The sequence below is a fragment of the Tupaia chinensis genome, unplaced genomic scaffold (genome assembly GCF_000334495.1).
Source record: "Tupaia chinensis unplaced genomic scaffold, TupChi_1.0 Scaffold142854_1, whole genome shotgun sequence".
NCBI lineage: Eukaryota > Metazoa > Chordata > Mammalia > Scandentia > Tupaiidae > Tupaia > Tupaia belangeri.
This window is the reverse complement of record NW_006202699.1, coordinates 309,957-322,863: the sequence shown is the minus strand read 5'-3', so window position 1 is coordinate 322,863 and position 12,907 is coordinate 309,957. Positions and strand designations below refer to the sequence as shown.

The 12,907-nt window shown below is 59.4% G+C and overlaps 1 protein-coding gene across 1 annotated transcript in view; it reads left to right on the top strand.

The window, feature by feature from the left end:
- Positions 1-256: 256 nt before the first annotated feature.
- SH2D4B (SH2 domain containing 4B) overlaps positions 257-12,907 on the top strand; it is a 37,736-nt gene continuing 25,085 nt past the window's right edge. The window contains exon 1 of the mRNA XM_006163727.2: positions 257-440. Coding sequence (XP_006163789.1) covers positions 260-440 — 181 coding nt within the window. The 5' untranslated portion in view covers positions 257-259. The remainder of the gene's footprint in view (positions 441-12,907) is intronic.

The following is a 12,907-nucleotide window of genomic DNA, read 5'->3' as shown; positions in this document are numbered from 1 at the left end:
GCCTGCGAGGCTGCGGCTTGGCCTCCCCACCGTCCCAGGCCCCCACCCCACGGCCGAGGCCGGCACAGCGCTGCTAGGAGGTGGAAGCTCCAGCCCAGGCCTGGGCCGCACCTGGTGGCCACCCCCCACAGGGGCCTGGCTGTCTCTGGTTCCTGCCGCGTGGCTTCTCAGCCGCCCTGCTCGGAGTTTGCTGCGGGCCCAGGCTCAGGTGGACGGCAGGGCTGCACAGGGCAGGGCGTGGCCCCGGGAGGCCGGCACCATGCTTCAGCGGATCCTGCAGGACATGTCCGTGGACCCCGTGCTCCTGGCCGAGCTCAGCGAGGAGCAGAGGCACACCCTCTTCTACAGGATGCGGGCGGAGCAGCTGCGGCGCTGGTGGGAGCGGGAGGCTGGGGAGGCCACGGCCCAGGAGCCCTGCAGGCCCCCGAAGGCCCGGCGAGGTATGTGCTGGAGCCCAGGAGGCTGGTGGACTCGGGCGAGCACTCGCGTGGTGGGGCTGCTGTCTCAGGGCCAGGAGTGCGGGGCCCTGGGGCCTGGCGGGGGTCACTGGGGACTCGCTTGTCCCGTCGCTGGGGGGGAACACCCCTGTGACCTCGGAGTGTGCTCAGACGGCTGGCCAGTGCATGGTGAGCACGGCTGTTCCTGCCCTTAACGCTGGTCCTGGCCATCTCTCTGTCCCTCACATGCGGGTGTTCTTGGCTGGGCCACAGGGGCGAGCCACCCCCTCATGTCCTCATCGGGAGGGTGCTCTGCTTTGGACCTGGAGCCCACTGGACATCCAGAGAGGTGCTGGGATGACCCCCGTGGTGGCTGCCCAGCAGGGGGCCACGCACAGCTGTGTGCCGGCCCAGCCAGGCACTGGTGCTCAGTGGAGGGGGTGGGTGTTCAGACCCTGGCTGGATGTGGGCAGCTGAGGCGGCTGTGGCCCAGGACACACGGTGCTGCTGGGGAGGCCGGTCTGGAAAGCGCATGCCCCTGACCGCCAGGCCCTCACCATCGCGTGTTCAAACACCACGGCCCTCCTCCTGCCTCCGTGTGGTTCACCAGAGGGACGTGGACGTAGAGCCTCAGTCTAGGACAGTCAGGCCAGGGGGTGGGGCTCCCTCGGGGACCTGGCTCACGCGGCCAGGCCACACTCGCCGCCCAGCATGTTTGCCTCATCGGCCTTCCTGACACACTCCCCAGGGCCACGCTGCCTCTGGCATCTGGGGACTCCCGGCAGGGGAGGCGGGTGCTCCTCTGCGGCTGCCTGACACCTCACCTGCTGGCCGGGCTCTCCCCGAGGCCTGGAAGCTGCATGCCTTGTCAGGTCTCTCCTGGAGCCAGCAGTGTCAGCCCTGCTTTGAATAGGACACAGCAGGACTCGGGCAGGTGAGGACAGGGCTGTGGCTAGTGACAAAGGGGGCCTTTGGGCCTGCTGCTCTGGCCGCTGTGTCACTGGTGGTGAGAGCTATGAGCCGCTTTCCGGCCCACCAGCCTGAGCCCGTGCGTGGCTCTTTGGGGAGGATAACAGACGCCTAAAGGCGTCACTGCGTGTCCGTCTGGGACCTGCCACTCACTGGCGGCAGCAGCTCTGTGCAGATTATACACCCAGCTCCCCGGAGCTTCTGCTGGGGACTCGTTCCTGGGCAGTAGTTTTCTGATTCATAAAGAACCGGAAGGGGGACTCATGCGCGTCCCCGGTCAGAGTCCGTCCCCACCCCAGTTCCTGCTTCGTCCTGCCTGGCAGTGTGGCCGCCTGGGACGGCAGTGTGCTTTCGGGGAGGGTCCAGGCTACAGCGTCTGTCCACACCTTGGATCCTGGAGCTGTCGTGGCAGCCCACGGGGTCCGTGGACCTCAGGATCCAGGTTCCTCCGGATCACCACAGGAGACAGGGCCTGTCCCAGATGACGCCGAGGCCCTCGGGGTCGCCCAGCTGCGCTGCGTGGAGGGGCGCACGCCCATGACTGACTGGGTCCGGTGATGGCGTCTCCTCACTTGCTCCCTCTGGACTCTGGGCTCGGGGTGAGCGGGCGATCTCTGTCCACGAGTCATCACGCACCACCCTGTCCACGGTGCTCGGTGCCAACGTCGGGGAATGGCAGAGCTTGGGCCCTGAGACGGCAGGTGCGGGGGGCAAGGTCGGTGCGAGGCACCGCGGGTGGGGACAGGGCGCGGCATGGTCTTCGTGCCCTCGTGACAGACGCCTGTTCGGCCTGGTGTGCGGGGACCCCGGGGGCCGAGCGTGACTTTGATTAGTTCTGGTCAGCGGGATGACACCTGCCTCCCCTGCCTCTTGTCCCTGTCCTGCCGTCCTCGAAGGCCTTCCTCCCACCCTCTCCGTCTGGGAATGTTTCTGGTTCCTAGTAGGCCTGACTGTGCTGTCCCTAGGGTTCATGTGACACTCTGGTGGCCGCACAGGGCAGGCAGGACACTATGTGCTCGTCCCTGAGAACTCAAAGCCCTCAGGCTGTGCCCGGTGAGGGGGCACACCAGCGACCAGGCCGGCCTCCCTTCACAGCCCAAGATCTTCTGACCGGGCCAGGGACCAACGACCAGGGCCTGGCTGGGGCGGAAGCCTCGAGGCTGGGGAAGGTGGGAGGCCAGGCAGCAGGGCGAGGCTCTTGAGGGGTTCACTGCGGTGCAGACCCTGCTCGGTCTCCACGTGTCTGACCAAGTTCACGCCGGGAGGCATGTTGTGGAGACCCGGGAGGACACTGGCAGCGTGTGCCCTCGGCTACCTGTGCAGCGCCCAGCCGTGAGTGTCTGCGTGTGCAGTGGCCGCGCCGTGCTGGGGTGCGGGCTCCACTCGGGCTGTGCTTGTAGCTGTCCACTTTCTCCTCAGCCCTGCCCCCTGGGCTTTCACCAGGGCTTCCTCGCAGGGCGTGAGGTTCGTGCCGGGCGATGGCCGCTCTGCCCCACCCACTCTGCCGAGTCCCACATCCCACATGCCCTCAGCCTGCCCACATTCCCGCCATCGCTGAGGCCAGGGGAGCTGCAGCCATCAGGGCTGTGCTCCCACCACCCCTGAGGCACAGCCCTGGCCTGGCCAGGGAGTAGCCCCCGTCAGTGCCCTCCGTGTCCAGCTGGGCAGCACCCCCATGCCCGTGGCAGCTCAGATAGCAGCCCCCAGCCGGGCACCTGCCTTCCCCACCTCCTGGGGCCGCCGGCCACCATGCCGCCCCTCGGGTGTGAAGGTCCCTCGCCCCACCCAAGGGAGTCCCGTGCTTTGGGCCGTCCAGTGCCCCCAGCCAGCTCGTGTCCTGCAACCTTTTGTCCACCCCTGCCTCGTGGCCCCTTCTCCACAAAGAGCCAGCACCCGCCCCTCTCCGATGAATTCCCAGCCATCATGCCCCTCCCTGGACCACTGTCCCCAACCCTCACGGGGCTGAGCCTCTCTCCAGTCGGTCTCAGATGTGGAGTCCACTGAGCAGCCCCGGAGCTCCAGCCCGGCCCCTGCCCCTCCGGCACCTTCACCCCAATTCGCTGCTGGGGCTCCTGCCCTGCCCTCACCCTCGCCCTGCACAGCCTCCCCAGAGGGTGGTCCCTGGGGCTGCAGAGACTCCGCTCCAGGTGGCAGCACCACATGACAACACGCTGGCCAGGCCTGGAAGTGCATCTTACCGGGGTGGTAAAGCACCCAAGAGAGGGCTGTGGCCAGCACCTCAGTGCCGAGCGTGCCCCAGCCGGTCCAGGCCCAGAGCACTGTCCCCCCGGAGGAGGTGGCCTGTCTGTCAGCAGCTCTCCTGTCCTTCCCTCACAGCCACAGCTCTGCTCTTTCTGTGGGGTGCCGGTGCCCCTGTCCCCTCCCATCCCCCGTGTCACCCCCTTTCTTTTCGGCATTCCAGTTCTGCCCAGAACGTGGAAGGCGGCTTAGGTCCAGGTTGGAGGGAGACACGTGTGTCCCAGACAGTGTGGAGCCACAGTCCCATCATCCTGCTCATGCTCATCCGGATGGCGTGTACGCACACGCATACGTGCACACGCACACATGCACACCCGGCGTGTTCTTCATGCTGCCAGGCCGGCCCTTGGGCAGGCAGCCGCGCGGGATCCTGCCCATGGCATGGGACTTAACTGCCGGGCAGTGCCGGGCACCCCCCCGCCCGGTGCCATTTTGTTTTAGGAAACTCTTCAGTAATGCTATTCTGAAACCGATGTTGGCAGGCGGACTCAAGCACTCTTCCTGTCTGTCAGGGGTTAAGCTGCTGGAGGTGAGAAGCAGCTCCCTTCGCACTCTGCCCGTGGGCTGGCGGTGCAGCCCAGCCCGGCGGCTCGGCGGTCAGTGGTTGCTCATCTCTGTGCCTCAGGACCCGTCGCAGCAGGGCTGTCGTCCGTCCCTGTCTCCCTCTGCCCCGCTGAGCAGGGCACGTGGCCCCTCAAGCACCTAGGACCGTGCCAAGGGTCTGTGATGGGCACTGAGACTAGGAGCCCCCCGCGAGGCCACCCCCGCCCCTCTGCTGTCGCCTTGAGTGGCGCCACTGGCGGGGCGGGGCGGGTCCCCCCGCCTTCACTGGTCCCCCACTCCTTCACCTTTTCCTGCCTCTCCAGCGGGACGCGCGAGCGGGTCGTGGCCTGACAGCTGACTGGCCGTCTGTGGCCCTTGCTCTGGCCCCCTTCCTGGGCTCAGGGAGCGGTGGATGGCGCAGCAGGGGCTCCTCCTGAGTCCCCCAGAGCCCACTGCCCACAGCAGTGCCACCTCAGTCCACATGTGGACACTCAGGAGCTCTCTCGGCAGCGCATGTCATTTTCAGGAACCATGTGCTGAGCAGCAAGGAGGTGGCCTCTGGGCGGCCAGCCTTCCCAGCCCTGGCAGGAGAGGATGCGCCCCCCTCCCCAGCTGTCCATCCTGTCAGGATTCGGGGCGTGCATGCACACGTGCCTGGCGTGGGTTTCAGGCTACAGGGGCTGAGGTTTGAGCTGTGGTTGTTCATGTGGGATCTGGTTCCCCTAACCACTAGGCAACAGGGCTGGCCCCTCTCAAATGTTCTTTCATTACTTCAGGATCATATTTTGTTTGGGCTTTCTTGTCTTGGTCTTTAGTAATCTGTAGTGAGTCTTCATCACGGGAGAAGCGGGAGGAGGAGCCACCGTGTGGTAGAGGAACAGGCAGTGGAACCCCAGCACTGCTTGGGCCCCGGCCCCACTTCTACTCTTGCCAAAGAAGCCCAGAAATCTAGTCGCAGCTCTCCGTGGTCCTTGGGAGCTGCAAGCCTTCCTGCTCTGCTGCTCTGCTGTGGCTTACAGAGGGGTGGGGGCGGTCTGCAGGGACTCACTGGGCCCCATGACAGCTGTGGGCAGAGCCTATGCCGAGGACTGCCCTGGTGTGACAGTGTGGCTGGGCGTGGGCCCCTCCTGGGAAAGGCAGTGGAACCGAGGCGGGGTCTCTGAGCCACGTGGGGCTCACTGTGGTCTGGGGAGTGGAGGGCCAGACCTTTCTGCTGCGCCCCTGGCCCGGGGAGTTGGTGTGGCCACATGGTGGCTGTGCCCAGGCTGTGCTCGGCGACAGCCCCGGCTCCTGGCTCTGCTGCCCTGGCTCAGCAAGGCAGCAGGGAGGGGGGTGGGCGGTACTGGGCAGTGATCAGTCTCCGCCCCTGGAATGGGCTGGCTGGTCTGGAGTGTCCACCTCAGGGCAGTGGCTGCAACTTGGGCACCTCCTGCCTGCTGCCTGCTCCCGATCCCCCCACAGCGTGTGGCTCTGAGGAGGGAGCCCTGTCAGTCCTGGCTCCCCTTCAGCACCAGCAGCTGCAGGGGCTGCCCCGACCGGCTCACAGGTCGTGAGAGGAGTTGGGTGCCACGGAGGCCCAGAGGTGGCTCTGGGTGTGTTCGGGTGTGCACTCACGTGTGGCAGGAAGGGAAGTTAGCCCACGCGTCCTCACGGTGACCACAGCGTTCTGTGTCACCAAAGGAGGGGCCGGACCCGAGTCTGCAGAGGGCTTGGGCAGGGGAGCCTGCAGGTCCCCGAGAAGGCCTGGGGTCTGGAGCCAGGAGGAGCGGTCTGGGGCAGCCGCACACTTGACAGGACCCACACGACTCCTGCCAGTGCTTCAGTCGCTCACCCTGCCACCGGGGGACACGTCCCGAGGTCCTGAGGGCTGTGAGCGCCTTACAACAACCGCTGTGCATCATGGGTTCTGAGACGCAGCCTGATGCTAGGAGTGTGAGATGCGTGGCAGGTGGGGCCCGTTCTTCCTCCACCACGCAGGCCCTCTCCTCCCGCCGTTCTCCCATGGTGAAGGTTCCTGAAGGAATTCCAGCCAAGAAAGAAAAACGGTCATGAAAGCACCGAAAGGGGACATGAAAGCCACCAGTCCGAGAAGGCTTCCTTGCCACACAAGGAAAACGAGGGACATTAATTCAAACATTACTAATGTTTGGGGGGAGGGAGAGATTTTTGCTATAGGGCACAAGCTCTCACTGGAGAGACAAAGAGACAGAAGGCAAGGAATCTCCTCCCTGGGGGATGGCCATGCTGCAATCCCTTCTCCTCCATTCTCGTCTCGGGGTCTTGGGCACATATGCACATGCACCTGGCATGAGGTTTAAGCCGCTGGATCTGGGACTCGAACCACAGTCAGCTGCATGGGAGTCCAGCAACATAACCATTACTCCACCTGCTGGTTCCTAAACATGACTGAATTTTAAAATCTTCTTAGTGAAAGATACCAACTTCAGTTTAAAAATGAACACGAGGGCCAGCAGGTGGTGTGGAGGTTAAGGTGCTGGAGACCACATGGCCGAATGTGAGGTTCCAGTCCCAGACCTGGAGCATGTGCAGGCCCGGAACCTGAGGAGAGAATGGAGAAGAAGGGGTGAAGCAGGGCGGCCCATCCCCGGGGCGATTTCTCACTCTCCCTCTGTCTCTCTCTGGTGATCACATGGCAGCGGGGAGCTCCGGGCCGTGGGAAGGCATGCGAGTGTGCCGTGCACACGGGCACTGACGCCGCCCCAGGGGCGCTGGTGCCCACGTGGCTTCCCGCCCAGCCTCCTGATGCCGACACGGAGGGTGAGGGTTTCTACACCTGGACTGGTGGGGTAAACTTCAGCCTGGAGGCTGTGCCTGGGGCCCGGCTGGGAATTTGGGCTTTGCTGCAGCCCTCTCCTCTCCCTCCCTCCAGGGCTGTTCTGGGGGCTGCAGGGACAGGTACGGGCTCCTCCTCTCATCCCAGGGCTGCTCGCACCCACCTCCCTGCCTCCCCACCCGCTCGCCCTCCCTGTGGTAGTTTTCTGTCTGCCTAGAACCTGAGCCCAGGCCTCTGGCCAGGACGACTGGCAGGCTGCGGAGCTGCTCAGCTGCTCCCGAGGAAGCAGCCTCTCTGCCTTCCCGGGGCTGCTACCCAGGAAGCGTCTTTGGGTTCCTGTTGGGAGCAAGTTGTGCTTTAGCCTGTGGGGTCTAAATTCCTTGGGTCCATTTTGACACCTCTCCTTTAATATTTTAGTTTTCACAGTGAACTATTATTAATATTATTATTATTATTATTTAATTTGCTACAGGGCATGTAAGCTCACCAGAGAGAGAAGAGAGACAAGGAGAGAGGGAACGTGAGAAAGCAAGCAGCCAGGACCAGGACTCGAACCGTGGCTGCCCATGTGGAAGCCCATCACCTTAAGCCCCACGTCTCCTCTCAGAGTGACACCACTTTAGGCCTCAGGGGTCATTCACTGCTGACCTGTCATGTGGCTGAGGTCTCTTCTGGTGGCTGCAGTCAGGGTGTCTGGGCCGGCCCTGGCTGTGGGCGGCCCTCTCTTCACACAGGAGGTGCAGGTGCCTCAGCCCCATCCAGGTCAGGGAACCGAGCTGGCTGCGAGGGTGCCGGGCACTTTGGGGCAGCTGGTCTGCTGCAGTGCTGAGGTGGAGCTGGGGTGCCATGGGCCCTCGTCCCAGCACAGGACACATGGTGGGAGAGAGAGCTGGGATTGTCCTTGTCCCGAGAGGGCCAGGCTGCCATGGGTATGGATGGGGGCTCCTTCAGCCCAGGTTGGAGGGAGCAGGGGGAGGACGGCTTGGCGAACGTGAGCCTGCATCAGTGTCTGGCACAGCAGGACAGCGCGGAGCCCACGTGTGTGCGTGCACCCGCCCCGCGGGGCCTTTGCCTCCCTGCCGCCAGGGCGTGGGGGTCAGCATGGGCTACAGGGTTGGTCTGTCACTCCCCGCTGGGCTGCTCTAGTTTGGGTTCGGTGGGATCCCTGCGGCTCCGTGTCCCAGGCCCCCTGGGTGAGCCAAGGACACGGGCTCCCGTAAAGAGAAGCCATCTCCCCGCAGGACGCTTGTGACCCGGCCCCGTCAGAATGGCTGTCCTCTCCGCTCCCACCGGCGAGGCCTGTGCCTGGTCTTTATGCCACAGCGTTGCAGTTCCGTCCTGCTCAGAAGCCCCGATCCGATCCCATCATGATCAGGCAGTATTCGCACGTGTCAGTCCAGGTTCTCCGGAGAGACAGGGCCCGTGCGAGGGTCGTGTATGTGTCCTGTGATTATGTCAAGGAACTGGTTCCTGTGACACTGGGGCTGCCAGCCTGAAATCTATAGGGTAGGCTGGCGGTCTGGATGCCGGTGCAGCATTTCTAGGAACAGTCTTCTCGGGGTCACCTGCTTCTGCTCTTAGGGCTCTCAACTGGGTGAGACCAGTCCCTACTACCAGAGCTTAGGGTCAGCTGATCTGAAGGGTAGCCAGATCGTCACAGTAACACAGTGTCGGCCAGACAGCCGGGACCAAGCCCAGGGGCAGACGGACTGCCCCTCCCAGCGCCATGTGTGGGCACACCTGCTGGAGCATCCGTGTAGGGCGGAAGGTGTCAGCTCACTGACTCCTGCAACCTGGCTAGGTGGCCCGACACAGAGTTCTTCCAGGCTGTCTCCTAGAAGCCGAGGACAGCAGGCTCGGCCTGGAGCCGGGAGCTGTCTGTCAGGCCTCTTCCTCCCTCTGGGCACCTGCTTGTGCAGACGGGAGCTCTGGTGCCGCCTCGTGCACACCCACCCTCAAGTGGCTGCAGTTGAGTCCTCGAAGCCTCCCCCTCCAACACCCACGGTCGCCAGAGGAGCCCCTGCACCTTGATTCAGACCCATTCTTGAAGTCTGACCGCCCCAGCTCTGGCCCGTTTCTGTGAGGGAAGTCTGGGCATGGGCAGGGCTGCTGCCTTCCAGAGCTGGACACTGGGAGAGGTGGACGAGGAGGGCAGCTGATGCAGTTGACCCAGGCCTCCCTGGTTCTGACACCTCAGGAACCTTCTCAGTCCCAGGCAGACTGGGACCCCTGCCCCAGGCTACTCTGTCGCACACTCAGGACAGATGCTACGTCAGGACCCGGGGCGGGGCCATGCAGGGCAGAGCCATCGGGAGCTCCTCCTGGCCACTTGTGGGCATGGCAGCCTACAGTTGGGTGTGACCTTCACAGCTGGGCATGCTAGCTTTGCAAATAGAAGGTGAGAAGGGGTATCTGTACCTATCTGTATCTACACGTACACATACACACATGTGAACAGCTACACAGACATGCATGCATGCGCACACACCTATGTGAAAACACGCACACATGTGTGCACACATGCAGGCACGAATATGCACATGTATACACACAGGAGTATACACGAACACATATACATTAGTATCTGCATTAGTATCTGCATATTCGCACATGTGAATATACACACGTACACATGTGCATGAATATCTGCATACGTGAACTCACACGTGAACATGCAGATACATACATATCTACACACATTAGCATCTGTACACACATGTGGATACTCACACATACATGCATAATATCTATACTCATATACATGCATGAGCATACACACATGAATATCTGCATACACATAGGCATGAACACATATCTATATACATGCACACACGTACAAATACCAGTGCACACACATACACGAATATCTACACATGCACACACAAGTGCAAATATTGGTGTACATGCACAAATATCTGTATGCACACATGCATGTACAAATATTTGTGTGCATACATTCATGCATGAATATCTGGGGCATGGCAGCCTACAGTTGGGTGTGACCTTCACAGCTGGGCATGCTAGCTTTGCAAATAGAAGGTGAGAAGGGGTATCTGTACCTATCTGTATCTACACGTACACATACACACATGTGAACAGCTACACAGACATGCATGCATGCGCACACACCTATGTGAAAACACGCACACATGTGTGCACACATGCAGGCACGAATATGCACATGTATACACACAGGAGTATACACGAACACATATACATTAGTATCTGCATTAGTATCTGCATATTCGCACATGTGAATATACACACGTACACATGTGCATGAATATCTGCATACGTGAACTCACACGTGAACATGCAGATACATACATATCTACACACATTAGCATCTGTACACACATGTGGATACTCACACATACATGCATAATATCTATACTCATACATGCATGAGCATACACACATGAATATCTGCATACACATAGGCATGAACACATATCTATATACATGCACACACGTACAAATACCAGTGCACACACATACACGAATATCTACACATGCACACACAAGTGCAAATATTGGTGTACATGCACAAATATCTGTATGCACACATGCATGTACAAATATTTGTGTGCATACATTCATGCATGAATATCTGTATACACATGCACATGCATGCATTACTATCTGTGTACACATACATGCATGAATATACACTCACACACATGCACACATATCTGTGTACACTCACATATACACACAGATATCTGTGTACACACATGCATGCCTGAATACCCGTACATACGCATGCATGAGCAAATATCTCTCTACACATACATGCATGAATATCTGTGTACACATGCACCCACACGCATGTATATAGATGTACAATGCACACACAAGCACAAATATCTGTGCACACATACACATACATGCCTTGTCTTTCCTACTCCCTAATAGCTGGATTCTGGACACATGTATGATGAAAAGTAAGAATGAAATGTGCTTTTCTCTGGCATGCTAGCATCTAACTCCCAGAACACTGACAGCCCCTTCCCACTGCTCTACCACACCTGGCTGAGCAGCAGTGACTGGGTCGAGGCCATTCTGGCCTCTTGTAGCTTCTTCTCATTTATTTATTTTGTGACAGAGACGTGAAGAGGGAGAGAGAGAGACAGATGCAGCAGCCCTCAGGGTCTCGATGCCACCATCCAGCTCAGAGTGTAGTCATGCCATGCCCCACATGCCCGTGCCCCGGAGGGCTCTGGCTGGGCCAGGGCTCCCTGTGCAGTGCGGTCAGGCCCCTGCAGTCCCTGGATGCGATTGGCTGCACTTGACAGAAAATCTCACATCCTGGGGTCGCACAGCTCTGCTCTACCAGAGATTTGTGCGTGTGTGTGTACACAGAGATTTGTACATGCATATGTGGGTACACAGATATTTGTACATGCATGTGTGTGTAAACAGAGATTTGTGCATGCATGTGCATATACAGATATTTGCATGTGCATGCATGTGCAGAGATGTGTGCATGCATACGTGCATACAGATATCTGTACATACATGTGCGTGTACACAGAAATTTATGTATGCATGTATGTGCACAGATATTTGTACATGCATGTGCATGTACACAGAGATTTATGCCTGTATGTGTGTATATAGATATTTGTATATGCATGTGTGTGTACACAGATATTTGTGCATGTATGTGTGTACATAGGTGTTTGTACATGTATGTGCGTGCACACATATTTGTGCGTGTATGTGTGTACACGGATATTTGTACATGCATGTGCATGTACGCAGATATATGTGCATGTGCTCTGTGGCTATTCTAGGGTCTTTCACTTCTCCATATAAGTTTGAGGATCCGTTTGCTATGAAAAGCTTAGTGGGGATTTAAGGTTGTATTGAATGTACAGATCAAAGCTTTCAAACAATGTGCTCTTAGTCTGATCTCTCTGGGCAAGCTCTGTAGAGCGAGGAACCATCCACTAGTGTCTGTTCTCTCGTGGTTTCGGTGCTGCTGAGAGTGGCACCTTAAAAGGAAGGTGAATTCCAGGGTACTGGCCTTCTACTTGTGACCTGGCTGTACTCACTTCCTACTCTGAGTCGTTTATATAAAAATGGTTCTGTCAAACGAAGATAGAGCCATTTCTCGCTCCCCTCCCGACACGTACGCCTTTCGTTCATTCTCGTCTTACTGTGCGGGTCGGGGGCTCCCACCTGACGTGAAACCGACCGCCCTTGCCTGGTTCCCAGTGTCAGGCGGAAGCATTCGTCTCTGGTCACTGTGTACGGTACTAACTGTGCGCTTTCAAAGACGCTTCTTTAAGAAAAATTGCCAGATGGCGTGTGCTTACCATGGAGGGGCAGTGCGAGCGAGTGTGACTCCCATGGGGAATGGCCAGACCCAGCTGCCTTGACTCCCGCCCCACTGGCTGGCCCTCGTGCCAGTTCTAAAAGTTCGCGTGTCCCTTCCAGCGAGTGACAGCGGGAGATCCCCACCGGATTCCCGGCACCAGCCTGCCCAGCTCCAGTCGGCCCCGGGTGCTCGGGAGGCCCTGGGCTGGGCGGGCCCTCCGGTGGGCGGCTCTGTGAGTTGCACCGCCCCACACGCCACGCCTGCCCCGTGGCTGCTTCGCAGACGTGCGTTCACACATCTCCCAGTAGGTGATTGATATTAATTCTTTTTTTTTTTTTTTTCGAGAGGTTTTTGCTATAGGGCGCGTGCGCTTGCCAGCCAGACAGAGAGAGACAGAGAGACAGAAAGAGAGAAATCACCCCCCAGTGGGGGATGGCCACGCTGCAATCCCTTCTCCTCTGTTCTCTTGGGATCTCGGGCACACACGCACACGTGCCCGGTGTGAGTTTTAAGCCACCGGGTCCGGGACACGAACCGCAGTCGACTACGTGGGAGTCCAGCGACATAGCCATTACGCTAACT